The following is a 26,815-nucleotide window of genomic DNA, read 5'->3' as shown; positions in this document are numbered from 1 at the left end:
AGAATGGGATAGGAATGATGATGGAAATAGGATCACATTTGAGGAAGTGGAAAAAATGGTCAATAGATCGCAGTGCAATAAAGCGGCTGGGGTGGATGAAATTAAGTCAGAACTCATCAAATACAGTGGAATGTCAAGTCTTAAATGGCTACACAGGATAATTGAAATGGCGTGGGAGTTGGGACAGGTTCCATCAGACTGGACAAAAGCAGTAATCACACCAATCTTTAAACATGGAAACAGAAAAGATTGTAACAACTACAGAGGTATCTCTTTAATCAGCGTTGTGGGTAAAATCTTCTCAGGTATTGTTGAAAGGAAAGTGCGGGTATTAGTTGAGGAAGAATTGGATGAAAATCAGTGTGGGTTTAGGTCTCTTAGAGGTTGTCAGGACCAGATCTTTAGCTTACGGTAAATAATGGAGAAGTGTTATGAGTGCAACAGGGAATTGTATCTATGCTTTATAGATCTAGAAAAGGCATATGACCGGGTTCCTAGGAAGAAGTTATTGTCTATTCTACAAGATTATGGAATTGGAGGCAAACTTTTGCAAGCAATTAAAGGTCTTTACATGGATAGTCAGGCAGCAGTTAGAGTTGACGGTAAATTGAGTTCATGGTTCAGAGTAGTTTCAGGGGTAAGACAAGGCTGCAACCTGTCTCCACTGTTGTTCATATTATTTATGGATCATATGTTGAAAACAATAGACTGGCTGGGTGAGATTAAGATATGTGAACACAAAATAAGCAGTCTTGCAAATGCGGATGACTTAGTTGTGATGGCAGATTCGATTGAAAGTTTGCAAAGTAATATTTCAGAGCTAGATCAGAAATGTAAGGACTATGGTATGAAGATTAGCATCTCCAAAACGAAAGTAATGTCAGTGGGAAAGAAATATAAACGGATTGAGTGCCAAATAGGAGGAACAAAGTTAGAACAGGTGGACGGTTTCAAGTACTTAGGATGCATATTCTCACAGGATGGCAACTTAGTGAAAGAACTGGAAGCGAGGTGTAGCAAAGCTAATGCAGTGAGCGCTCAGCTACGATCTACTCTCTTCTGCAAGAAGGAAGTCAGTACCAAGACTAAGTTATCTGTGCACCGTTCAATCTTTCGACCAACTTTGTTGTATGGGAGCGAAAGCTGGGTGGATTCAGGTTACCTTATCAACAAGGTTGAGGTTACGGATATGAAAGTAGCTAGGATGATTGCAGGTACTAGTAGATGGGAACAATGGCAGGAGGGTGTCCACAATGAGGAAATCAAAGAAAAACTGGGAATGAACTCTATAGTTGTAGCAGTCAGGGCGAACAGGCTTAGATGGTGGGGTCATGTCACATGCATGGGAGAAGCAAGGTTACCCAAGAGACTCATGGATTCAGCAGTAGAGGGTAGGAGGAGTCGGGGCAGACCAAGCAGAAGGTACCTGGATTCGGTTAAGAATGATTTTGAAGTAATAGGTTTAACATCAGAAGAGGCACCAATGTTAGCACTGAATAGGGGATCATGGAGGAACTGTATAAGGGGGCCTATGCTCCAGACTGAACGCTGAAAGGCATAATCAGTCTTAAATGATGATGATGATAATGATGATGGTTTTAGTGAACTTGTAGATACCTGGAATCCAATTGAGTTCTAGAAAAACTATGTATTCAGTGTACAGCTTGGTGTTTCTTTTTTTGTTTGTGGCAGGTTTGGCTTACCACCAGTACAATTTAGCGTTATTGTAATCAGTGTTTATAAAAAAATAATTAATGAGAAATTCTACAGCAGTTGTGATCTAAGGCGAGAGAAAATATCATTGTTAAATCTTTCAAGGTCGGCATAAATAATGCTCTTAATATTAGTGAAAACCATCCTATATATAAAGAGGACAGTGATGCTGAGGAAAGATGAAAGTTCAGATAATGAATTTCAGTGATTTTAAAGGTCATTTTGGTTTTATAAACTAAGAAATTTTTAAGCTGACTTGGCACTCTAATAAAAAAATGGAAAAAAATGTAATTTTCTTAAAAATTGCTTGAAAATTAAGGTGCACCTTACAGTCTGTAAAATATGGTAGCTATTTCTTTGAATGCATTTTGATTTGATCTGATGAGATCACATAAAACAATGTACTTAAATATTATTGCTGCTGTCCAAATGGTCATCAGATTGTCTACAGTGATCTGCAGAACAAAACAGTATTTGTACTCTGCCTTTGTTGTTTACTATCTGCTGCTTTCATTTCACCATGATTCTTAATGCAATCCTATTATAGTAACACTCAAAAATGTTTTACAGAAAGCATTAGTTACAACTACATAAACATAACGATGTAATAGAAAAAACTGCGTTGGGTAATTGAAAAATATGAAATTGTAATCTATTTAGTACAAGTCTGCATATAGTTTAAACAATGTTATGTTATATCAAGAGAGAAGTAATTCTTTTGAATCAAAGGCAATTTGTAGGTCTAAGTGTATAAAAATAAAGCTATTTTGGGATCTGAAGAACAAGTGAGCATTTATTGCATACACATGGGCTTTGATCACAGCTGCACATCAATTTGGCATTGAATCCATAAGCTTTTGTAACAGGTCAATTGGGAGTTCATACCACAGGTCCAATAAGATACCAACAAATTGATCCTTGTTTTAGTAGCTTCTACCATGAACACATCAATTCAGTGCATATCAGAGGTGTTCAGTTGGATTTAGATCCAGGCTCTGGCTTAGGCACTCAAAATTTTCCGCTTTTGGTCAGAAAAGAATTTTTTAGAAAATAGACAGAGGTGTGTTTCGAATTGTTGACCTGCTGAAATATCCAGTTATATGACATATGCTGCCTCCTACATGAAATCATATTCTTTTCTAAAATGTGACTGTACAGGAAACATCCCCACACCATAACCTCTCCACCACCATGCTTAGTGATCTATTCCCGACCCTTGTTTCGTCCCTTTACCTTTTTATTGTGTATACAGTTGAATAACTATTGCCACCTAGAATAACTCCGACAGTATGAGATTAACTGAAAAGTTTGTGGGACAAATGTTGCATGGGACAACGGAGCCATAATATGGCATTGGTGTTTTGTTGCTAGTAGGATAGCATCAGATATATGGTCAACTTTGTTTTCTAATGGTATGGTATAGTTTGGTACTTACTTTCTAATAGCAGCTATCGAGACAAATCAGTGATCTGCAGCATTGTCTTTGAAGGTCAACCAAGGTCAAAAAGGTGTCATGAATGTCCATTTACAGTAGATGTTCGAAGTGATGACCATTGGTATCAATGCAGTGCTGCAAACTTCTTATCATGGATTGAGTGGTATTCCTCATCACATCAGCACTTATTGAAGCACATGCTCTCATATCTTGTGCAAATAGTAAATATTCACTACAGAGGACATATTCATCTAACGTGCCATTGACAAGTAAACACCATTCAACGATTTGGCAGTAAAACACTTACAGGAACAGTAAGACTAGTATCGTTGAATCAAACGAATGTGAATGAGGTATTCCTTTGAAGAACAAGTCGATATTCTTGTCATTTACAGAGAATGCCAACAAAATTCAGTGAGAGCTGGTACCGTTGCACTGTGGTTCAAGATCCTTGTGTTAGTTTGCGTCAGATCGCAAGGAAATCTGGCATGAGCCAGAGTAGTATTGCTCATGTTCTGCCTCACCATAAATATCACCCTTACCATATCAGTCTCCACCAAGAATTAACTGGTATGGATTTTATGCATCTCATTAAATTCTGCTGATGGGCTCAACATCAGATTCAGTGGGAATTAATTTAATTTAATTTACTGACAAGGCTACAGTCTTGAACCATGGAAATGTTAATTTGCATAACATTCCTTATTGCGCAACTGAAAATCCATGTTGGTTGCTCCAAGGTGCACACAAGGTCAGTGGTGGTATAATGCGGGATTCTGGAGGACAGAATTATAGGCCCCTATTTCATTGAAGGCAGTCTTAATATCTTAATAGTAGGAAGTACACCACATTCCTGCAAGGAACAGTAGGTCTGTTATTGGAAGCATAATATGGTATCAGCACGATGGGTGTCCAGCAGATTTTTCGCTGATGGCTAGAAATGAGTTGCAGAGACCAAATCATTGGATTGGACACGGACGTGATGTGTCATGGCTGGCTAGTTTGCCAAACTTGATCCCTGTGGATTATTTATTCTATTTTTTTATTTTATTTACACGTCAAGTTCCGTAGGACCAAATTGAGGAACAAATCTCCAAGGTCACGGAACATGTCAGTACATGAAATTACAACATAAAAGTAATAACAGATAAAAATAAATGTTCATGAACGTGAAAAGTCAGTCCATAAGTGTAAGTAAACGCTATCAACAATACTATAAGAATCAGCTTAAGTTTTCAAGGAACTCCTCAACAGAATAGAAAGAGTGACAGATGAGGAAACTCTTCAGTTTCTATTTGAAAGTGCGTGGATTACTGCTAAGATTTTTGAATTCGAGTGGTAGTTTATTGAAAACAGATGCAGCAGTATACTGCACACCATTTTGCACAAGAGTTAAGGAAGTCCGATCCGAATGCAGGTTTGATTTCTGCCGAGTATTAACCGAGTGAAAGCTGCTTATTCTTGGAAATAAACTAATATTGGTAACAAGAATCGACAATAAGGAATATACATATTGACAGGCCAATGTCAAAATACCCAGACTTGTGAACAGGGGTTGACAAGATGTTCGTGAACTCACACCACTTATTGCCCGAACCGCCCGTTTATGAGCCAAAAATATCTTTTTAGAAAGGGAAGTTACCCCAGAATATAATACCGTACAACATAAGCGAACGAAAATAAGCAAAGTACATTAATTTTCGTGTCGATCGATTACTCACTTCTGATACCGTTAGAATAGTAAAAATGGCAGTATTAACTCTTCGAACAAGATCATGAACTTGGGCTTTCCACAACAGTTTACTATCTATCTGAACACCTAGAAATTTGAACTGTTCAGTTTCACTAATCGTATGCCCTTCCTGTGAAATTAAAGGTCAGGTTATGTTGAATTGTGTGTTAGAAACTGTAAAAACTGAGTCTTACTGTGATTTAGCATTAGTTTATTTTCTACAAGCCATGAACTGAGGTCATGTACTGCACTATTTGAAACCAAGCCAATGTTTCATACAACATCCTTTACTACCAAGCTAGTGTCATCAGCAAACAGAAATATTTTACAGTTACCCATATAACTAGAAGGCATATCATTTATATAAATAAGGAACAGGAGTGGCCCCAACACTGATACCCGGGTATTCATAAAAGACATAGTTTATAAAGATATTCCAACTACACCTGAAACAATGCGAGAGAGAATTGTCAGAGCATGTGCTTCGATAAGTGCCAATGTGATAAGGAATACCACTCACTCCATGATAAGACCTAGTAGATAGTGTCGGAAGTTCCATGCTGCTTTTTGCGGATGATGCTGTAGTATACAGAGAAGTTGCAGCATTAGAAAATAGCAGTGAAATGTAGGAAGATCTACAGTGGATAGGCACTTGGTGCAGTGAGTGGGAACTGACCCTTAAAATGTAAAAATGTAATGCATTGCGAATACATAGAAAGAAGGATCCTTTATTGTATGATTATATGATAGCAGAACAAACACTTGTAGCAGTTACTTCTGTGAAATATCTAGGAGTATGCGTACAGAACGATTTGAAGTGGAACGATCATATACAATTAATTGTTGGTAAGGCGGGTACCAGGTTGAGATTCAGTGGGAGAGTCCTTAGAAAATGTAGTCCATCAACAAAGGAGGTGGCTTACAAAACACTCGTTTGACCTATACTTGAGTATTGCTCATCAGTGTGGGTTCCATACCAGGTCGGGTCGACAGAGGAGATAGAGAAGATCCAAAGAAGAGCAGCACGTTTCGTCACAGGATTATTTGGTAAGCATGATAACGTTACGGAGATGTTTAGCAAACTCAAGTGGCAGACTGCAAGAGAGGTGCTCTGCATTGCGGTGTAGCTTGCTGTCCAGGTTTCGAGAGAGTGCGTTTCTGGATGAGGTATCGAATATATTGCTTCCCCCTACTTATACCTCCCGAGGAGATCACGAATGTAAAATTAGAGAGATTCGAGTGCGCATGGAGGCTTTGCGGCAGTCGTTCTTCCTGCGAACCATACGCAACTGGAAAAGGAAAGGGAGGTAATGACAGTGGCACGTAAAGTGCCCTCCGCCACACACCGTTGGGTGGCTTGCGGTGTATAAATGTAGATGTAGATAAGAAGATTGCAGCACTACATTCATACCAAAGATCATCACTTCGAACACCTTCTGGAAATGGATGTTCATGCCACCTTTACGACCTTTGTTGCCTTCAAAGACCTTACTGTTACACATCATTGGATTCGACTCAGTAGCCACTATCAGAAAATATGTAACAAATTACAGCATCCCATTTAAAAAAGCAAAGTTTTCCTTTATATCTCTGAAGCAACAAAAAAACCAATGTCATATTAGGGCCCCTGTTGTATCGTGCAACTTTTGTCTCACAAACTTCTCAACTCTACAATACTTTCAGAGTTATTCTTAGTGGCAATAGTTAGTGACTCACCCTGTATAATCCACACCATCAGAGAATAAATACGTCAAATTAATTTTTGTTACTCCATAAAACCTTACGCTTATCTTTGGCATTCCAAGTTTGGGGTTTCCTTGGAAACTCTATGCTGTCCCTATTTTTTGAATATATGAGTGGGTTTATGTCATTCATTATGTAAATCACCTGTTACTAACTGACTTTTTACAGTAGACGTGTGTCGACTTATTCCATTGTGTTGCTTCAGATCATCCCTGATGTGATGAGATGTTTCTCTTTGAGCAGCAGCTGATTGCTTGCAAATCATTCTGTCCTTTCTCCTCGCTCTTCTTCAAGGATGACCTGACCTTGGCTTATTGGTTACTGTTGTTTCCTGTTCTTGTCATTGACTGTGCACACTCGTTAGTGGTTGTGATATGCCCTACTGCTAGACTACTACCTCCCAATCTAGAAGACATGCAAAACAGCTTGTCTCACATCAAGCAAGTGTTCTGTTTTGCTATACTTCTGGTTCTCTACAAGTAAATAATCACTGAATGATTACCTGAGTCATACTGTTTAATGAATACCATACCATCAAGGCAAGTTACATACTTTTAAGCTAAAGGAATATATACTTACATTGTTGTTGTATGATCGTGCTCATTCACTAGATATGTAACAACAGCAGCATGAAGCTCTTGGTGTTACACTTACATGCTTTCCTGTTTTGTGACTGCATGCAAGCAATACTGACACCATAACAACGCAACTGCAAAATACTTCTGAACATTGCTGTAGCTTAACAAAACATTCCAAATACTGTTATCTGCATACTTGCAGAGACTCTTTGACCTCCTTGATGTAATTTGTTTGCAGTACATGTACAGTCACTGTGCCTTTCTGAGGAGATACTACAAATGTAGAACAATTTTATTTTTCTCCTGCCCAGTTTCAGGGCAGCTAAGGTTTTACATTTCTTTATGCTACTCCTTCATCTGTACACTTTTTTCTTTCCACTCACCTGACGTCCAATTTCTACCTTGTCTTTTTGGAACTACACTCCTGGAAATTGAAATAAGAACACCGTGAATTCATTGTCCCAGGAAGGGGAAACTTTATTGACACATTCCTGGGGTCAGATACATCACATGATCTCACTGACAGAACCACAGGCACATAGACACAGGCAACAGAGCATGTACAATGTCGGCACTAGTACAGTGTATATCCACCTTTCGCAGCAATGTAGGCTGCTATTCTCCCATGGAGACGATCGTAGAGATGCTGGATGTAGTCCTGTGGAACGGCTTGCCATGCCATTTCCACCTGGCGCCTCAGTTGGACCAGCGTTCGTGCTGGACGTGCAGACCGCGTGAGACGACGCTTCATCCAGTCCCAAACATGCTCAATGGGGGACAGATCCGGAGATCTTGCTGGCCAGGGTAGTTGACTTACACCTTCTAGAGCACGTTGGGTGGCACGGGATACATGCGGACGTGCATTGTCCTGTTGGAACAGCAAGTTCCCTTGCCGGTCTAGGAATGGTAGAACGATGGGTTCGATAACGGTTTGGATGTACCGTGCACTATTCAGTGTCCCCTCGACGATCACCAGTGGTGTACGGCCAGTGTAGGAGATCGCTCCCCACACCATGATGCCGGGTGTTGGCCCTGTGTGCCTCGGTCGTATGCAGTCCTGATTGTGGCGCTCACCTGCACGGCGCCAAACACGCATACGACCATCATTGGCACCAAGGCAGAAGCGACTCTCATCGCTGAAGACGACACGTCTCCATTCGTCCCTCCATTCACGCCTGTCGCGACACCACTGGAGGCGGGCTGCACGATGTTGGGGCGTGAGCGGAAGACGGCCTAACGGTGTGCGGGACCGTAGCCCAGCTTCATGGAGACGGTTGCGAATGGTCCTCGCCGATACCCCAGGAGCAACAGTGTCCCTAATTTGCTGGGAAGTGGCGGTGCGGTCTCCTACGGCACTGCGTAGGATCCTACGGTCTTGGCGTGCATCCGTGCGTCGCTGCGGTCCGGTCTCAGGTCGACGGGCACGTGCACCTTCCGCCGACCACTGGCGACAACATCGATGTACTGTGGAGACCTCACGCCCCACGTGTTGAGCAATTAGGCGGTACGTCCACCCGGCCTCCCGCATGCCCACTATACGCCCTCGCTCAAAGTCCGTCAACTGCACATACGGTTCACGTCCACGCTGTCGCGGCATGCTACCAGTGTTAAAGACTGCGATGGAGCTCCGTATGCCACGGCAAACTGGCTGACACTGACGGCGGCGGTGCACAAATGCTGCGCAGCTAGCGCCATTCGACGGCCAACACCGCGGTTCCTGGTGTGTCCGCTGTGCCGTGCGTGTGATCATTGCTTGTACAGCCCTCTCGCAGTGTCCGGAGCAAGTATGGTGGGTCTGACACACCAATGTCAATGTGTTCTTTTTTCCATTTCCAGGAGTGTATTTTGCTGTGGAGAATTTATCAACTCAATACTGTTTCTGTATTTGGTGTGGTTTTCTATTTCTTGCTTATTTATGCAAGTTCCTTGGAGGTCTTTGTGCGGTTGTGTAAGCCAATGAGTTCTCTTTTTTAAGTTTTTAGTTCTACTGCACAGTTTTTGGTTTCAGTATGCTGAGTCATTAGCCTTCTTTGCCAAATTTTGTCTGCGGTTATTTTCTTAAATATTTATCTATACTTCAGTATTGTTTCTGAATTTCAATGTGTGTACAGGTGTTCTGTTGCCTAATATCTTTTCTTTTTTTTGTAATTTTCACACTCTATTGTTGATTCTAAAATTAGTGTCTGTGATGCAGATGTGTACTCTGGCCAAATGACTGCCTTTCAAGTTGGATGTTCTGCAATTTTGGAGAACGAATTTTTACTGTAAACATCATCTGTTAACAGAAATGCAAAGTCCATCTTTCATAGTCTTCCCCTTGTGGCTCCATTTTCCCCACCATTTGGCTACATGACTTATCATAGATCCTTAAATTTGTCTTCCCCTGATACTCCGATGCTTCGTATTTGATTGGGATGTTGCAGTACTATTGTTAACCACTACTGCTTCTTATCAGAGGAGACGAGTAGTCATGCTTTTCACACTGTTTTTCTTTCTCTCTGTTTTGTGCTTTCTCTACACCATCAGTATTGCTAAATTAGCTACGAAAGTTGAACAGACAATTTTGACATTATCCATTTTTTAACCAAGTAGTATTCAACGTCTGTTATTAGATTCGGACAACTGCTCCATCTGTTCAATGTTCACTTTTCTAGTATGGTCTGAAAGAAGAATGGAGTTAGTCCATTGCCTTGGCTAAAGTCTGTTCTTATCTATAATGAGGCTCAAGTTCTTTTAAGAGGACTGGTGTTGTCTTCTGTATTTCAGATTCTTTAAGAATTTTTAATAAAAGCAGTCTTGCTTTATAGTCATAATCCTTCCAAAATTTTACAGAGGTATTCCAATAGTATTTTGCTCCTTTAGTCCTTTATCAATTTGCCATTTACAGCACCATCCTGTCCTAAGCCATCCATTATATATCTAGTATTTTAGAATTTCTGCTACTGTTTTCTCCTTAACCTTTTCATGGAATTTCATTGAATCTTCTGTGAACATGGTTATCACTTATTCTAGGCCAGGAATCTTACTTTTATTATTAAGTAGTAATGGTCAATTTCAACAGTTATCTATGTCTGACTCTGGAATTCATCGCCTTTTTGGAATTGTGCTTTGTTATTGGCACATAAGCTATCTGATACTCTCAAATCATATTATTGTTGACCTCATATGCTTGGTGAGGTATGTGGTGGTGGGGGAGGGGGGGGGGTTACCTGCCAACAATTTAGCTAAATGTCTTTTTCTTACAATTTGTCCCGTTTTCTTACATCCACAGTCAGGCAGACATTTATAAATGAAAACATTTTCTCCCTGGATTGTTATGGAATGTATTTATTCAAAATTAATTTGGCAGCTGCATAATTCTGAAGTGGTAGGTCAGTGTGATGTCTGAATCCTTTATAATTCCTTATGAAGTAATACCTTCCTTGTGTTAACCATGTTTACAAATTCCATAGTCATTACAAGACGAGATTCTTCGTAACCTGTATGCCCAGACAATGTTAGTCCTTCATGTACTAATTTCTGTCAAAGTCATGTCATACTGCACGTCTTAATATCCACTCCCCCAAGCAGTAGGGATGACATATAATAACTTTTACTTAGTTGATAGTAAGCTGCCACTTGAGAATGGCATAACAGGCAAAATTCTAGTTGTGAATAAATATATTTAGTAGGCTCAGTGTAGGCAGATTATGTTCTCATCTCCATTCTGTACCAGTCTGAAGATAGAAGTTAAATAAAATTTATATGTTTTCCTCTGGAACTTTTTCAGATGCTTCTCATCATTGTTCGCAGGACTGTTTTAGCTTCTGCATTGTTCTTGTTATCGTGATTTATTGCTGTGTGTGCATTAATTATTGTGTACCTCTCATCTAAATATTGAATTGTTGCAGGAGAGACTCTTCCTGGACGTAATGAAAAATTTTGTACCATTTGCAACATAATTGCCATTATGAATGCAGAGTGTAGCTCTGGAGTAGTTTTGCTAATTTCTTCCCAGTGTTCTCTGTGAAGAATCTACAGTTCTCTGGCTGTGGTATTTCTTCATCTGTGAATGTGCTATTTTGTAATGCCAATTTTAACTTATTGTCCATTTACAATGTCTGAAAGTATGTTCAGTTTGACAATATTTATTAATGTTTGTATATTTAATGGTCCAAGCCCATATATTGTCTTGGGTATGAACTTATGGTTCAGTTTAGAACTCACTCCTCACTTCTGCAGGTTGGTCTGGGCTGCCCAGAGCACAAAGGCACAAATGTGTCACAAATGATGATCGATTTATCTGTCAGTGAATGTCAGTTTCAATAATTAAAAAAAGTGAATGAAATTTTACACAAGGTGTAAGTGTATGACGGGCTAAAGATGCTTTTGGTCACTTTTCTTTGTGAAGTGTCTTGTAGGAAGTACTGCTACAACCAAATTATTGGCTTCTGTAGTGATTCACAGTACTGAAAACAAAGTGAGAAAATGGACAATGAATTCTTAATAACATTCTTTTTCATTAACTGCAACAGTTTGTGTCCTCTTTAATAATATTTTCAAGCCTCACTTACAGCATTTTGTGGACCAATCACATGTTGGTGGGCGTTAATAGAAATCTATTTACTGTCATATCTTTTCTAAAACACTGGCCATTTCTTCAAATATTTCAGGTGGAAACCTCAACAAGATACACATCTGCTACAGCAAGGTAAGTTTTCAAAATTCACTGCAGAACTTTTTGAGAAATATAAATTGTTATTTATTAATTGTGAGAGTACTTCAGATATAAAATGCACTACTGTATTTATTCAGTATTACCGATAAGCAACAACATTACAAGACAGTTTGGTCAGTAATGCTATTCTCTGCAACAACCGTTATGTGACTGTTCCTAGAGAAATAGAGCAAAGTCTACTATCCGTACAGGAAAATAAAAGTTCAGGTGGAATGTCAGCAGCTGTATTGTGCTTAATGAAGAACATCACATGAAAATCACTGAAATTCAACAGATTCATGATTATGGGCACAAGCTAATATCATATTGCAGTAGAACAAGTAAGAAGAAAGGGCGAGTGGCTATATACCGAAAAATTGGAGCCGATTCCCAGCCTTCTAGTTTAATGAATATAGTGTTGAACAGCTCTCTCAATGCTGTTGCACAGTGGTGCTCAGGAAACACACAATCTTCTAGTGGTGACAGTTTATGGGCCACCATGAAGAAGAAATGTAAGTAGCTGGTGCCAGTTTCAGTAAGGTTGTGAAGACTTAGCTGGTGAATCCGCATTCTCTTAGTTTCCTGTTCATCCCGGTGTGTTCCTGAAGGCTTGCCCATTCATTAGACACATTACAGGTCACAAGGTAATGCATAATTCACAAGGTAATGCATAATTCCCAGCTCCAGGTCAATCGGTAGGATTCGCACATACCCTCTGTTACAGGCCTGGCCCAGAGAGGGGTGACTTCTTAAGCTGTTACCTTCCCAAATGCCAATTGGTCCCTCTGTCAGGAGTTCAGGAGGCGTGGCCTGAGCTGTCAACAGTCATTTACAGTGGGTGAATCCCCCTCTGAGGGGGGCCCAGTTGGAAGGAGCATGCCATTGGAGACGTTGACAATTATGGTTTTTTTTTCAGTGACTCAATCACCATATTAGTGTACGTCTACAAAATGGAAACAGAATGAGGCTGAAGATTTGAAGGCCCTACCAGCTGCACATCAGTTCTTCATGGTATCATGTACCAGAGGTGATCAGTCCTTTGCTACGGTTTATGCAAGCATTATTCTGAAAGATGTTGTTGCAGTTGCAGGCCCTGTGAAATTCTTTCCTCATTTATGTAATGCAACTTTGCTCCTGAAGACTTTTTGCAATTTTCAAGCCCAACAACTCCTTATAGCAACACTCCTCCAGAGTTACCCTGTACGTGTTGAGGACCATCGATGGCCTCACCAAGGGAGAAATCCACATGTACCTCTCTAATCATGGCATCGCTGCAGCCCATTGAGTAATGAAAAAGATGGATGCAAACTTAATGCCCACATGCACCCAGTTTCTACTATTTGCTCAAGTAGTGTTTGCCTCAAACATTAAGGCAGGCTATGAAGGCATCACGATCCAACCATACATTCCAAACCAGATGAGTTCCTACAAGTGTCAACATTATAATAAAACACGTGTCCTGTCAAAACATGGCCAAAAGTGTTACTCTCGGCAGAGATGCTTATGAGGGCAGCTGTTTGCCTCCTCTCTGCATAGCAATTGTCATCCCGTAAATGTCCCATGTGTCTTACATAGCGAGCCATCCAGGAAATCTGAGTGAAGGACATCAAACCCCACCGTGTTACTTGCAGTTGTTAGCTAGTGGAAATCCGTGCATTTTACCATTTGGCATTTATGGTACCGTTTTTGCTATGCCATGCATAGTGGAGGATATGCCCAGCCAGACTTGCAACTTCAAGTTCGGTATTGCAGTAGTGAAATCACCCATGTCACAGTAGCATCCCCATCTCCTCCTACAGCTGCGCAACAAGCCATCAGATCTTTGCCCCTGGGGGCGAAATCACCTGCTACAAACTGTCAGCTGAAAGGATAAAAGCAATGCTCTTGCAAAGACTTCCTGCAGCTAAAAACATATTCTTCATCTGCCAACTAGAAATGTTTAAGAACTCTAACAAAAACAAACGGTTTTCTCCTTTCCTGACTTGGAGATCCCCTTCAGTGCTGTAGGCACATATACCCTCACCTGGCTGGCCTCTGTTTTGCTGATGCCCATTGCCTACCGATTTTACGCCATGGAATTCACTGGCTGACCCAGGGAGAAAGCCAGTATGTTTGTAGATCTCATGGAATGGGATTCTCCACCCTCTGCCCCCTGTAGCAGTGAATTTTTGAAGGCTGACACTCAGCAGCAACCAGGGTGAATAATCTTCATTTCTTCCCTCCCCCCAATCCCCATTATATTTCTTCTCCAATGGAACATTCATGGCATTAGATCCAAAAACGAGGAATTACAGCTGCTCTTGGAATTGCAGTGTCCTGTTCTTTTCTGCTTCCAAGAAAAAAATTGTCCTCACAACCTCTTTGACCTCTCATGTTTCCTTCTGGTCCTCTGTAACCTTTCCCCCAAGGACACCATTCCATGTAATTGGGAAGCCATGCTGGTCATCCATCACATTGAACACTCCACTGCTAACTGTTGCAGTCTGCACTTTCCTTCCTCATTTCACCTTTTCTCTTTGAAACATCTACCACCCTTCCATTATTTGCTGTTACCAAGTTGGACCTACTCCAGCTCATTGGTCAGCTCCCGTACTCCTTTTTGCTGCTTGGCGACTGTAATGCCCACCATTTGGGGCTCTTGGAGAACTTGTCGAAGAGCTTCCCTTTTAGCTGACCTTCTGAATCATCTCTCTTACCATTGTAGCACACACTTTCCTTTCAATTCCATGCACATTTATTACCATTTGGATCTCTTGTTCTGCGCTGTTCAGCTCGCCCATCGTCTTGAATGGCTCATTCCATCTCATACTCAAGTGATCACTTTCTGTGTGCTATCCATTCGCCGACTCCTATCCTACCTGAGTACAAATCCAATTAGCAGCTTTCTAAGGCCGACTGGACGCTTTTTACTCCTCCCTCACGACCTGTACACAGATGTGATGACCAGGTAAAGTATCTTCCAAACGTTATCCTTGCCGCCGCAGGAAGTTCCATACCATGCACTTAAAGTGTCCTGGTACCTGCTGGACTGAGGCATGCAGCGATGTGATTTGCTTGCAGAGATTTGCTCTCCACATTTTGAACCATCATCCTGATGCATCTGCTGGAGGGCTGGTATCCTCTGTAGTCTATATGTGTGGGGCTTCAGAGGTATCTGCTCCATTTACTAGAGGAAGTTTTGAAAGACAAAGTTTTATCAACGTTCATATGGTTTAGTTTTGTCAGACACATTTATCCAGGAAATGTGATGCCTGAATGCTCGTACTGAGTATCATTGTCTTTGCTGTTCCCATAATCATATTGTGGACTCTCCCACCAAGCATCTCAGCTCCCTTTTCGTCAAGGATTTTACAATCTGTTGCAGTTCTACATCCTTCACTTTTCCACTGCCAAAACCTTTTATTTGAATATTTGGAGGCAGAATGAGTTTGTTACACCCTCTTTACATTTTGCGCCTTTTGTTCTTCCATTCGCTGAAACTAGAAAATTCGTGGGGCTCATGTCTGATAGGAAACTTCCTTGGTCATCCCGTGTATTCTTACCTGGCTGTACATAGTACCCAGTCCCTCAGTGTCCTACTTCTCTTAAGTGGTACTTCCAGGGGAGCACATCAGACCACCCTCCTCCATTTTTTTAAAATTCCATGTCCATTCATAAATAGACTGTGAGTGTTTAGTTCATTCCTCTGCACCTCTGTCCATCATATGCTGTCTTAACACCCTCCACCATCATGGAATATGTTTCGCCTCTGGCGACTTTTTCACCAGCCCGATTGAGTGTCTATGGAGGACATGTTGAACTACTAGTCATACTGGCATGATGTCCTCAGTGGTTAGGCATGCCATTTCTCTTTCACGCCTGGCCACTCATCCTATTCCCTCTTATTCAATGACTCCCTTGCCTGCCAGTATGGGGCACGCCATACTGCTGTTACCATCCGGAGTTCACTTTTGGCTTCTGCTTCGGCAGCTTAACTTCACGGTACCTGCCACATTCTTGATGGTTGTGAACTCTTCGCCATCTTGGCTTCATGTAGCAGCCCATGTTCATTGTGGACTTCATTTTGTTCACTTTTATAAGCAGGACCCACTGTAGGAAAAAATGCATAAATAGTATGGACTAATCTGTCGTGGAGGTAAAAAATTCGTTGCAATATTACACTCTACACGAATTGTAGTGACTGGCAGTATGGCCACTAGTTGATAACTCACAAATTTTATCAGTATTACGCACCATCACTTGTCCATACGAGAAACCTAGTAGCCATCCTATTGAATATTTGTGGCTGAAGTCCGCAATGTGTTTTGTTTTTATCTCTGGTTTAAACATATTAACGTTTGCATGTACCTCAAATCCTTTAACAAAAATACATATGAATTGTCAGTGTCCCAAGAGCCTGGAGGTATTTCCGCAACTTCCACATGCCCGAGATGCAATTTAATATTAATTCAGTGACGTTATCCATGCTTTTGTGTGTTTCCATACCAGTCAATGCTGCCCATCACTACCCGCTGCTCATATATTGGAGGAAAGTAGTTTGCTTTCAATTTCTTTCAGAATTAAAGTGAACGTCATTACATTGCAGATTCAAATGATGTGGAGACTTGCATACTGCTTGTTTTTATACAATTTTCAGGATAAATATCATGCAGAAATGTCCTCAGAGGTATGAACTGACGTCATGGTAGAGTCGAACATTGTACAACAGCTGGTTCTTATTGGTGAAGTGACAACACAATTCTTAAATTACCAAGAGCTCCATACCCCAAACATCTAAATTGACAGTTCCACGTTTCTTGGATTTCCACATTGTCTCAGGCAATGTATCCTACATAAACACGCTGTAAAATCTCGTGATTTTAGGTTTTCTGGCGAGTTTAAGCATATATATGTTTTTAATGCTTCTTTCCAGTACAATTGCCGTGGGCATTTTTTTAATGTACAACCCAATCCATTTCCTGTATTGTAAATATAGGCCTTTACCGATAGCGATGCCTCCATGGTCATATTATGCCTTTTAGCTGCTTGTGATAACTTTTCGCTTTTTCGGGCGTTCTGTATTGCTTGAAAAACGTTAGCTCTCCTAGCTAATGAAACCAATGGCTGGCAGCGCAGCAAACGGAGGTGTCATAAACAGAATTATTTCACCAGATGTCTTTGGTATTGGTAGGAACCTGGGCGTTTTAACACATCGTTTCCTTCCTCCTTTCTGCCTCAAGGTACCTTTTGCCGCTGTTAACAATTTTTAAACATCCCGTAGGTTTTTCTTCTTATTTTGTGTGCAGTGAGCTGCATTCAGTGTTTCTTGAAGGTTAGTCCAGTACCCAATTTAAGTTCGGGCATACATTGCCTTATCAACCACGTATGCAGAAATGGGTTGTCCTACATGAATATCCGTCCCTTGACAATCCTGTGCAGCCTTATCAATGAACATTTGGTCTGCAATATAATGGTGTTTATTTGAAGTGTAGCCATTGTTGTCCCCTTTGCATACGTTGTTCACAACCTTAAAGCCCTTATCACCATAAGCTAAGTGCTATTTCAATTTTGTTCCTGCTCCACAGAAACTGTATCCAGAGATGCAAATTTCGAATGGCAGATTCTCGAGAATACCTCCTGCAACTTTGTTGTTACATTTCCTAGCTTTCATGTCACACTACTGCATGGTTTAAGCTTTGCTTTTCGTATTACATAGGACATTGCAAGTATTCACGTAGCTGTTGAGCTTAGATGAGAAACTAAGCCATTTCATCAATGCCCTGTTCCCTCGACATCATATGACCTGCTCTATGAGGAACATATTGGGTTAAAAGCATTTCTGTAATTCATTTCTGACATGAATAGGTTTGTTCTTAATACTGTGTTGAATAATGCGATTATACTTGTCAATGGTTTGTGGCTGTATGTTCAGCCATTTGCGCATATGTTGAAGATTAATTGCTTCTCATTCGGTTTTTGATTGTCCAGTTCAACCATTTGGCAATACTAGGTTCCAAGTGGGAGAATGTTTGAATAGTGATTTACCCCACATCATTCCAATTCTGCTTTGAACTGCCTGTCGTAAAATTCACTTCCATCATATGTCTCAAAGTTGTTGGGCAGTCGATTTAGTCCTGTCTGCAACAATTGTTCAGAAACCTCTCAAACCTCCTTCCCTGTCTTTCCTTCCAAAGGTAAGGCCCTAGCGAAATTGGAATGTATCTGTAACCATGAGAATGTACTTGAAACCATTATTTGATTGTAAGTAGCATTGCGTATCTGAGACCAGCCTGCCATGCATAATCCATTCCTCGTATTATCAGAAATATTCTGCATGCATGTCTGTAAAGCTCACGAACAACTCACTCCTCAATTACTCAACGATGCAAGTTTTTTAAGCTCAGGGAAGATCGATATTATTTTGTTCCTGTGATCTGGTCTTCACCAGCTGGAGCCGTAAGGAGTCGTAATCGATCTATGATTACATTTAGTTACCATAATTTATCTACTCTAGACATAGATTGTTCAGTCTCTCAGGCTCAACAACGACTATTTTACCTGGACTATGTGGAGCTGCTACTGCTGGTTCAGTTAAAATCCTGTATTTGTCTCTCTATGACACTTCTGTTCATCCTTTTTGGGTTTTACATGCGTTGGTCATGTGTAATATTGGGCCACATGTTTTTATAGTTTCAGGGTATATTTTTATCATTTGACATTTTCAAAAGTATTAAATGTAACAGCCTAGGCAATCTTTCAAATTCTTTGTTCCCTATTCTTATTGCCTTCTTGGTTAAACATATTGAGTGCTTACCTAACATACATGGTTTTGCCCTGATGACCCCATATGTTCTGTCTTAACTCAGCATTACTCCTCCTCCTCCTGTTTCTGCTTTTGTCCATAGTCTCTTTCAGCCTGTCAGTTACTGGCTTACCTGTTACTGGGAGATACTGGTCTCGTTGCAGTTGACCTAACCTTTACAAATGTAACTTTTGTCAAATTGCCCTCCGCACCTCAGTTTTTAGCATTACACTTTTTCGACAACATGCTGCTGTATACTAAGCCATTTTTGAGACAGTTTACAACTTATGTATACTTTGAGACAATCGGTGGTGATGGGGGTGAAGTGCCTTGGCTATCACATTGTTGTTCCACACATACATTAGTTTTGCATTGATTTGTTTAATTTCTCGTTGACACACAGTTCACATCACTGTATTTGAGCATTCAACACCTCAACATTCATAGCACCTCCCTTGACAAGACCTTGAGTTCCATTAATTTAGTGTTGATTGCCTCCATTTTTTTGTCAAATGCACGTCCTTTGCGTCCTCTGAATGAATGTGCAACACATGTGCATAGTGTGCAATATACTGACATGTGCTTTTTGGTGCTTTGCCTTTCTGAAGAATCTTGTTGAAGTTTTGTTTCTATTGATCCTCATTCAATTTACTAGTTTTATCTGTAACCAGCAAGCTATACTGAGAGTTACTCTGGCAATCCTCACATATAACGAATTCATTGAGTGACATGTCAGTACCTGTAGGTGCTTGGAAAATATGCATTAAATTCACATTGTCCTATTTAAAAGTTAGAAGGTTGGTGTATCTCAGACCAAGGGCTGTGGTATGCTTAAGTATGTCTCACTGAAATAAAACACATTGACTTGCATGTGGCGAGCAAAGCAGAAATATCTGCAGATATCCTGATTTTCCACTGATGTTGCCAAATAAGAATGTGGTGTTTGGTTTTACATTGTCAGATGGTGGAATATCACTGCTTTTTATGGCTGCCTAGTATGTTACTCCCTTATAACTCCATGCAAAACCTCCTACAGTAGCTGATATTTTGAGTGAAACAGAATTTTTGGAAAATATATACATGCTCTTAGTGGACTCCCACAGAATGTCAACAGTGTAAAAACTATATTATTTTCCGCAGCATGAAGCTTCAATAACCAAAGCACTTCTAATATCGGGAAGTAATGATCCATTTGTCTTGTTCTCCTGGTTTCTACCTTCATCATTGCAGGACTAGTCATTTAAAGACCCTTCTGGTGAGACTGTTTCATCCACTTGGTTACGGTGGTAACTTTTTGTTTACATTGAAATGGAGTTGTTTTATAAACTCTTCTTTACAGCTGGGTATATCAACAAAACTTAAATAAGATTGTAATTCAGTGCCCACATCTGGTAATGATGAATCATACTTATCCACTTCCATCAATGCATAGAATGCACCATGGAGTCAAGCTATTGTGCCGGCCCGGGGTGACCAAGTGGTTCTAGGCTCTACAGTCTGGAACCGTGCACCCGCTTTAGTCGCAGGTTCGATTCCTGCCCCGGGCATAAGTCCCATAGTGCTCAGAGCCATTTTTTTCAAGCTATGTTAGTTTACAATGGGTGGAGAATTTGGCAAGTGATCAACTGTAGATTACTGCACAATGTGCCGTAGAATTGGAAGGTATGTGACTGCCTTCTTTGCCAACACGTTAGCTCATAGTGTACTGCATTTCATTAAAATGTTGAAAATCTGTTCCTGTAGATCTGTGGTCCCTCTGTTAACTATTTTAACTGTACCAACTTAATCCCCTACAGAGATGGTATGATCACCTCATAGCATCAGGGGAGAGCAAACTTTTCTGTGGAACAAGGCTGAAATCTTCTTTGACACATTGCATGCTCAATGTCATTAATCCAAGGAGAATATTACTTTGTCATCACTAAATAGATGGTTTTCAAGTAATGCCATTTATTAGACCTCCCTCTTCGATATTACACTGAGACTAACATGCTTACACCCACTGGTATTCAAACAATAGGTTTGACTGAATAGCATTATGTTGAAAGCATGTGCCTGCTGCTGCAACGACTTGACCTCTCCTGCAAGAAAAGCACATAGTGTTAGTTAGAGGCTTATTTGCTCATTTTCTCTGTTCATCAGCATCAGCGTTAATACTTAAACTGGCTCAAAACAGGGACTTTTGATGCATGATTTGACATCTTTATCCTTCGATGTTTGTCACAAGTGAGCAAATTATTTATCAATTGCTGTAAGTATATTTTCGCGAAATCTACTACTATTATAGTTATAATTGAGTAATAATAATAATAATAATAATAATAATAATAATAATAAAACCCGTGGAGGCCCGGGAAAAGAATAGGCCTCCGGTATGTTCTGCCAGTCGTAAAAGGCGACGAAAAGAACAAACCACTAATAGGGCTAACCCCCCTTTTAGTGTGATTACTTGGTTCAGGACAGAACTAAAGAAGCCTCGGACAAGCGCCGTCATGGTCGGGGACGACGCTTGAACCCTATGCCCGCCCACAATGGTAACGACACTGCTAGCCAACTGGAAAATGATTTAAATCCAAATAGAGGTGTTTTGCAGGATATGCTTCCTGCAACCACCATAGAAGGAAAACAAAGACAGAGGATGAGATGGTCAGATGAAGTTAATCGACACCTCATGTTCTGTTATTACCAAGCAACAAACCTAGGAACCAACACAACTGGATACAGATCACAAGTATACACAACATTTATTACCAGATACCCGGAATTAAAATTTTTAACAGAACAACGACTAGCTGATCAGATCCGTGTAATAATCAAAAATAACAGGATACCCCAGTCAGAATTAGAAAACATCAAACAACAAGTACAACAAATACTGGAACAAAATAATGTGCAATCAGAAGAAGAAGAAAACACAGTAATGGACTCAAACATCCCAGAGCAAACAAACAAAGACCAACACGCATCAATTAAACAATCAGAGGAAAACGAAATCTTAAGACAGCCACCAGAACAAGCACAAATAGAACACGAAGAGACACATGTGTTAGATATAGAAGAGAAATTTCAGCTGACATATATAGAATACAAAGACACAAATACAGACATTAGACCATTCTTGCATAGACCGCCAAATAACCCACAAGTCGAAACAACAATAAAAACTATCAACACAATGATACACAACAAAATAAATGAAAACACAACTATGGAAGAGTTACAACTACTGGTTTATATAGGAGCACTCACTACACTAAATATACACACTAGGCAGAGATCAGAACAAACCAACACACAGAAGAAACCCACAAAACCAGCATGGCAACACAGGCTACAGATCAGAATAGAAAAACTGAGAAAAGACATCGGACAGCTAACACAATTTATAAGAAATGAACTATCAGACAAAAAACGAAAAAGGTTAGCTAAAATCTCACAACAAGAAGCAATAGAGCAATTAGATGAAAAAAAGCAGAAATTGCAAGCATTGGCCAAACGACTTAGAAGATACAAAAAAAGTGAAAATAGAAGGAAACAAAACCAAACATTCAACACAAACCAAAAGAGATTTTACCAAACAATGGATAACACACACATTAAAATAGACAATCCACCAAACATAACAGACATGGAACACTTCTGGAGCAGCATATGGTCAAACCCGGTACAACATAACAGGCATGCACGGTGGATACAAGCAGAAACAGACACATACAAGATGATACCACAAATGCCTGAAGTGATAATTTTGCAACATGAAGTCACCCGAGCAATTAATTCTACACACAATTGGAAAGCCCCTGGAAATGATAAAATAGCAAATTACTGGCTAAAGAAGTTCACCTCAACACATTCACATCTTACTAAATTATTTAACAGTTACATTGCAGACCCATACACATTCCCTGATACACTTGCACATGGAATAACCTATCTGAAACCTAAAGATCAAGCAGACACAGCAAACCCAGCTAAATATCGCCCCATAACATGCCTACCAACAATATACAAAATATTAACTTCAGTCATCACACAGAAATTAATGACACATACAACACAGAACAAAATTATAAATGAAGAACAAAAAGGCTGCTCCAAAGGAGCACGAGGATGTAAAGAGCAACTGATAATAGATACAGAGGTGACATATCAAGCGAAAACTAAACAAAGGTCCCTACACTACGCATACATTGATTACCAAAAAGCCTTTGATAGTGTACCCCACTCATGGTTACTACAGATATTGGAAATATACAAAGTAGATCCTAAATTGATACAGTTTCTAAACAGAGTAATGAAAAACTGGAAAACCACACTTAATATCCAAACAAATTCAGATAACATCACATCACAGCCAATACAGATTAAGCGTGGAATATACCAAGGAGACTCATTAAGCCCTTTCTGGTTCTGTCTTGCTCTGAACCCACTATCCAATATGCTAAATAATACAAATTATGGATACAATATTACTGGAACATACCCACACAAAATCACACATTTGCTATACATGGATGATCTAAAACTACTGGCAGCAACAAATCAACAACTCAACCAATTACTAAAGATAACAGAAGTATTCAGCAATGATATAAATATGGCTTTTGGAACAGACAAATGTAAGAAAAATAGCATAGTCAAGGGCAAACACACTAAACAAGAAGATTACATATTGGATAACCACAGCGACTGCATAGAAGCGATGGAAAAAACAGATGCCTATAAATACCTAGGATACAGACAAAAAATAGGAATAGATAATACAAATATTAAAGAACAACTAAAAGAAAAATATAGACAAAGACTAACAAAAATACTGAAAACAGAATTGACAGCAAGAAACAAGACAAAAGCTATAAATACTTATGCTATACCAGTATTGACCTACTCATTTGGAGTAGTGAAATGGAGTGACACAGACCTAGAAGCACTCAATACACTTACACGATCACAATGCCACAAATATAGAATACATCACATACATTCAGCAACAGAAAGATTCACATTAAGCAGAAAGGAAGGTGGAAGGGGATTTATAGATATAAAAAACCTACATTATGGACAGGTAGACAATTTAAGAAAATTCTTTCTAGAACGAGCAGAAACTAGCAAAATACACAAAGCAATCACTCATATAAATACATCAGCTACACCATTGCAATTTCATAACCACTTCTACAACCCTTTAGATCACATAACATCAACAGATACAAAGAAAGTAAATTGGAAAAAGAAAACACTACACGGCAAGCACCCGTATCATCTGACACAGCCACACATAGATCAAGACGCATCCAACACATGGCTAAGAAACGGCAATATATACAGTGAGACGGAAGGATTCATGATCGCAATACAGGATCAAACAATAAACACCAGATATTACAGCAAGCATATTATTAAAGATCCCAATACCACAACAGATAAATGCAGACTTTGCAAACAACAAATAGAAACAGTAGATCACATCACAAGCGGATGTACAATACTAGCAAATACAGAATACCCCAGAAGACATGACAATGTAGCAAAAATAATACATCAACAACTTGCCATAAAACATAAACTAATAAAACAACACGTTCCCACATACAAGTACATACCACAAAATGTACTGGAGAATGATGAATACAAATTATACTGGAACAGAACGATTATAACAGATAAAACAACACCACATAACAAGCCTGACATCATACTCACCAATAAAAAGAAGAAATTAACACAACTAATTGAAATATCCATACCCAACACAACAAATATACAGAAGAAAACAGGAGAAAAAATTGAAAAATACATCCAACTGGCTGAGGAAGTAAAGGACATGTGGCATCTGGATAAAGTCGACATTATCCCAATTATACTATCAACTACAGGAGTCATACCTCACAATATCCACCAGTACATCAATGCAATACAGCTACAGCCAAACATATATATACAACTACAAAAATCTGTAATTATTGATACATGTTCAATTACCCGAAAGTTCCTAAATGCAATATAACATATACCATACAGTTACAAGGAAGTCACGCTTGACCGAGGTCCGCGTCACGTTCCATTTTTAACCAGACTTAAGTCTGAGAAAAAAAAGTCAATAATAATAATAATAATAATAATAATAATAATAATAATAATAATAATAATTGTAATAATAATGACTATTATTATTATTTAACTTCAAATCCCGTTTTTTGTTCACAAATGTGTATTTATCAGGCACATTCTACGCTTTATTAACTGTGTAGTGCATAGAACCACTGTCTGCATCCCATCACTCATTTGGTTTGTGTTACCTGCAGTACTTAGATTGACCAATCCAGTAGTAGCTCTCATAGTAGCAACAGTAGCACGTTAGAGTACTGTGAGCTGACACTTTTCATAAGAAGTGACTTATTTTAAATTTTCTCAGTGTTCCTTGCCTTCAACTCGTATATTTCGTATATGTCTGTGTATTTACCATGCCAATTCTGATATGGACAGATATAGTCATTGCTGTGTTCAGATGTAAATCAATTTAGTGATTCTTTGCTCACAGCTCCAGGCAGTGTTGTCCACCAATTAGTCCACTGCTGCAGTCACCTTGGGCACTGCCCACTCTGAGATTGACTTCTAACTTGTTGTTGAGTGGGAAGTCATTCCAGCATGTGGGTGGTAGTGAAAGAATTACCATGTTTCCAATCGGAGAACCTGCTCAGTTAGCCTGATGAACAGATTTGGGTGCTGTCTATGGCTGATGAAATCCATGAGCCAGATGAAGTTACTTGCCATGTTCCAGAGGAAACCTCTCAGTGTGCAAGACTGGGCATTCTAAGAGGGTAGTATTATTGGTAATTGGAAGCTCTGATGTTAGGTGTGTAATGGCACCATTTAGAGATACGACTGCATAAGAGGGGAAGAAATCCAGTGTGCAATCTGTGTGCATACTAGATGCGTAATGGGTGCTTCCGGATGCCATGAAAAGCATGGCATAGCCATTGTAGGTGGTAGCTCACATTGGTGTTAACAATATGTGCCACATTGGTTTGGAAGAGGTTCTCTCTGGTTCAGGCGACTAGCTAGTGCAGACTGCCAGTCTTGCTTGTGAGATGAAGGTGCAGCTCACCATCTGTAGCATCATGGGCAGAACTGAAAGTGGTTCCTTGGTGCAGAGTGGAGTGAAGGTCTGAATCAGAGTCCCAGACAAATCTAATGATTCAAATGGCTCTGAGCACTATGGGACTTAACAGCAGAGGTCATCAGTCCCCTAGAACTTAGAACTAGTTAAACCTAACTAACCTAAGGACAGCACACACATCCATGCCCGAGGCAGGATTCGTACCTGCGACCGTAGCGGTCGCGCGGTTCGAAACTGAAGCGCCTAGAACCGCAATTGTGTAAGTAGCACATTCCTCGACTAGCGCCAAAAGGTGGGGGATTCGTGGGTTCTGCTTAGTGGGTCAAGAGTCAATTACACGAAGGAAGCACGCCCATGCGTATTGGGGATGTGTAGGGGAGACTGGGCTTTTGTTAGGTTATAGGGTCTCACATAAGTGCAGAAAGGGCTACAGTTTCAAAGGCTGCAAGTACAACACCGAAAGAGGGTAGATACAACCATAATAAAGGTATGGAAATAAGTTCAGCTGAAATTTTTGAAGGGTCCTAACCATGTTCCCAAAGAATAGATGAAATACAGTTGGTGGTGTAGTGTTCATTTCTGTTCGATGTAGTTTACCTTGTAGTGAAATTTAAATAGATCGTTCCCTTGAGGTAGTACAAGTGCTCAATTAAAAGTTACGGGCTGAGGGTCTGTGGTCTGTCTGTAAAACTACTACTTCCTGACGTTTCGTTGCTAACTGCGGGCAGCATCTTCGGAAGTGAGTCAACAATGGCTGCCAGGCCATGGACTTCCCGATTATACAGAGTGCATAGAGGGCAGCAACATATGTCACGTATGGCCGACTGTAAGTCTATCTCTGACTAATGTCATTATTCTCGATTGAAAGTAATCGATCGTCACGTTGTTGATGCAAAGTCGACCACCATATCCTGTCTAACTTTAAGCCTTCCTCTTTTCTGTTGAAATTATTGTGGTGTTCCTGAATCTCTATAGCTTCACTATACATACGTGCATAATAATCGATGTCCTGGCTAA

At 40.0% G+C, this 26,815-nt stretch overlaps 1 protein-coding gene across 5 annotated transcripts in view; it reads left to right on the top strand.

Moving 5' to 3' along the window:
• LOC126159803 (zinc finger protein 729-like) overlaps positions 1 to 26,815 on the top strand; it is a 119,180-nt gene that overhangs the window by 73,810 nt on the left and 18,555 nt on the right. For 3 of the 5 annotated variants that reach the window (XM_049916591.1, XM_049916592.1, XM_049916595.1), the window contains exon 5: positions 11,854 to 11,891. The exons of the other annotated variants lie outside the window; for them this stretch is intronic. In XM_049916591.1, coding sequence (XP_049772548.1) covers positions 11,854 to 11,891 — 38 coding nt within the window. The remainder of the gene's footprint in view (positions 1 to 11,853; positions 11,892 to 26,815) is intronic. 5 annotated transcript variants of the gene reach the window in all.

Source organism: Schistocerca cancellata, unplaced genomic scaffold, assembly GCF_023864275.1.
Source record: "Schistocerca cancellata isolate TAMUIC-IGC-003103 unplaced genomic scaffold, iqSchCanc2.1 HiC_scaffold_1147, whole genome shotgun sequence".
NCBI lineage: Eukaryota > Metazoa > Arthropoda > Insecta > Orthoptera > Acrididae > Schistocerca > Schistocerca cancellata.
The sequence above is the reverse complement of the archived record's forward strand: the minus strand, read 5'-3'. Positions and strand labels throughout refer to the sequence as shown.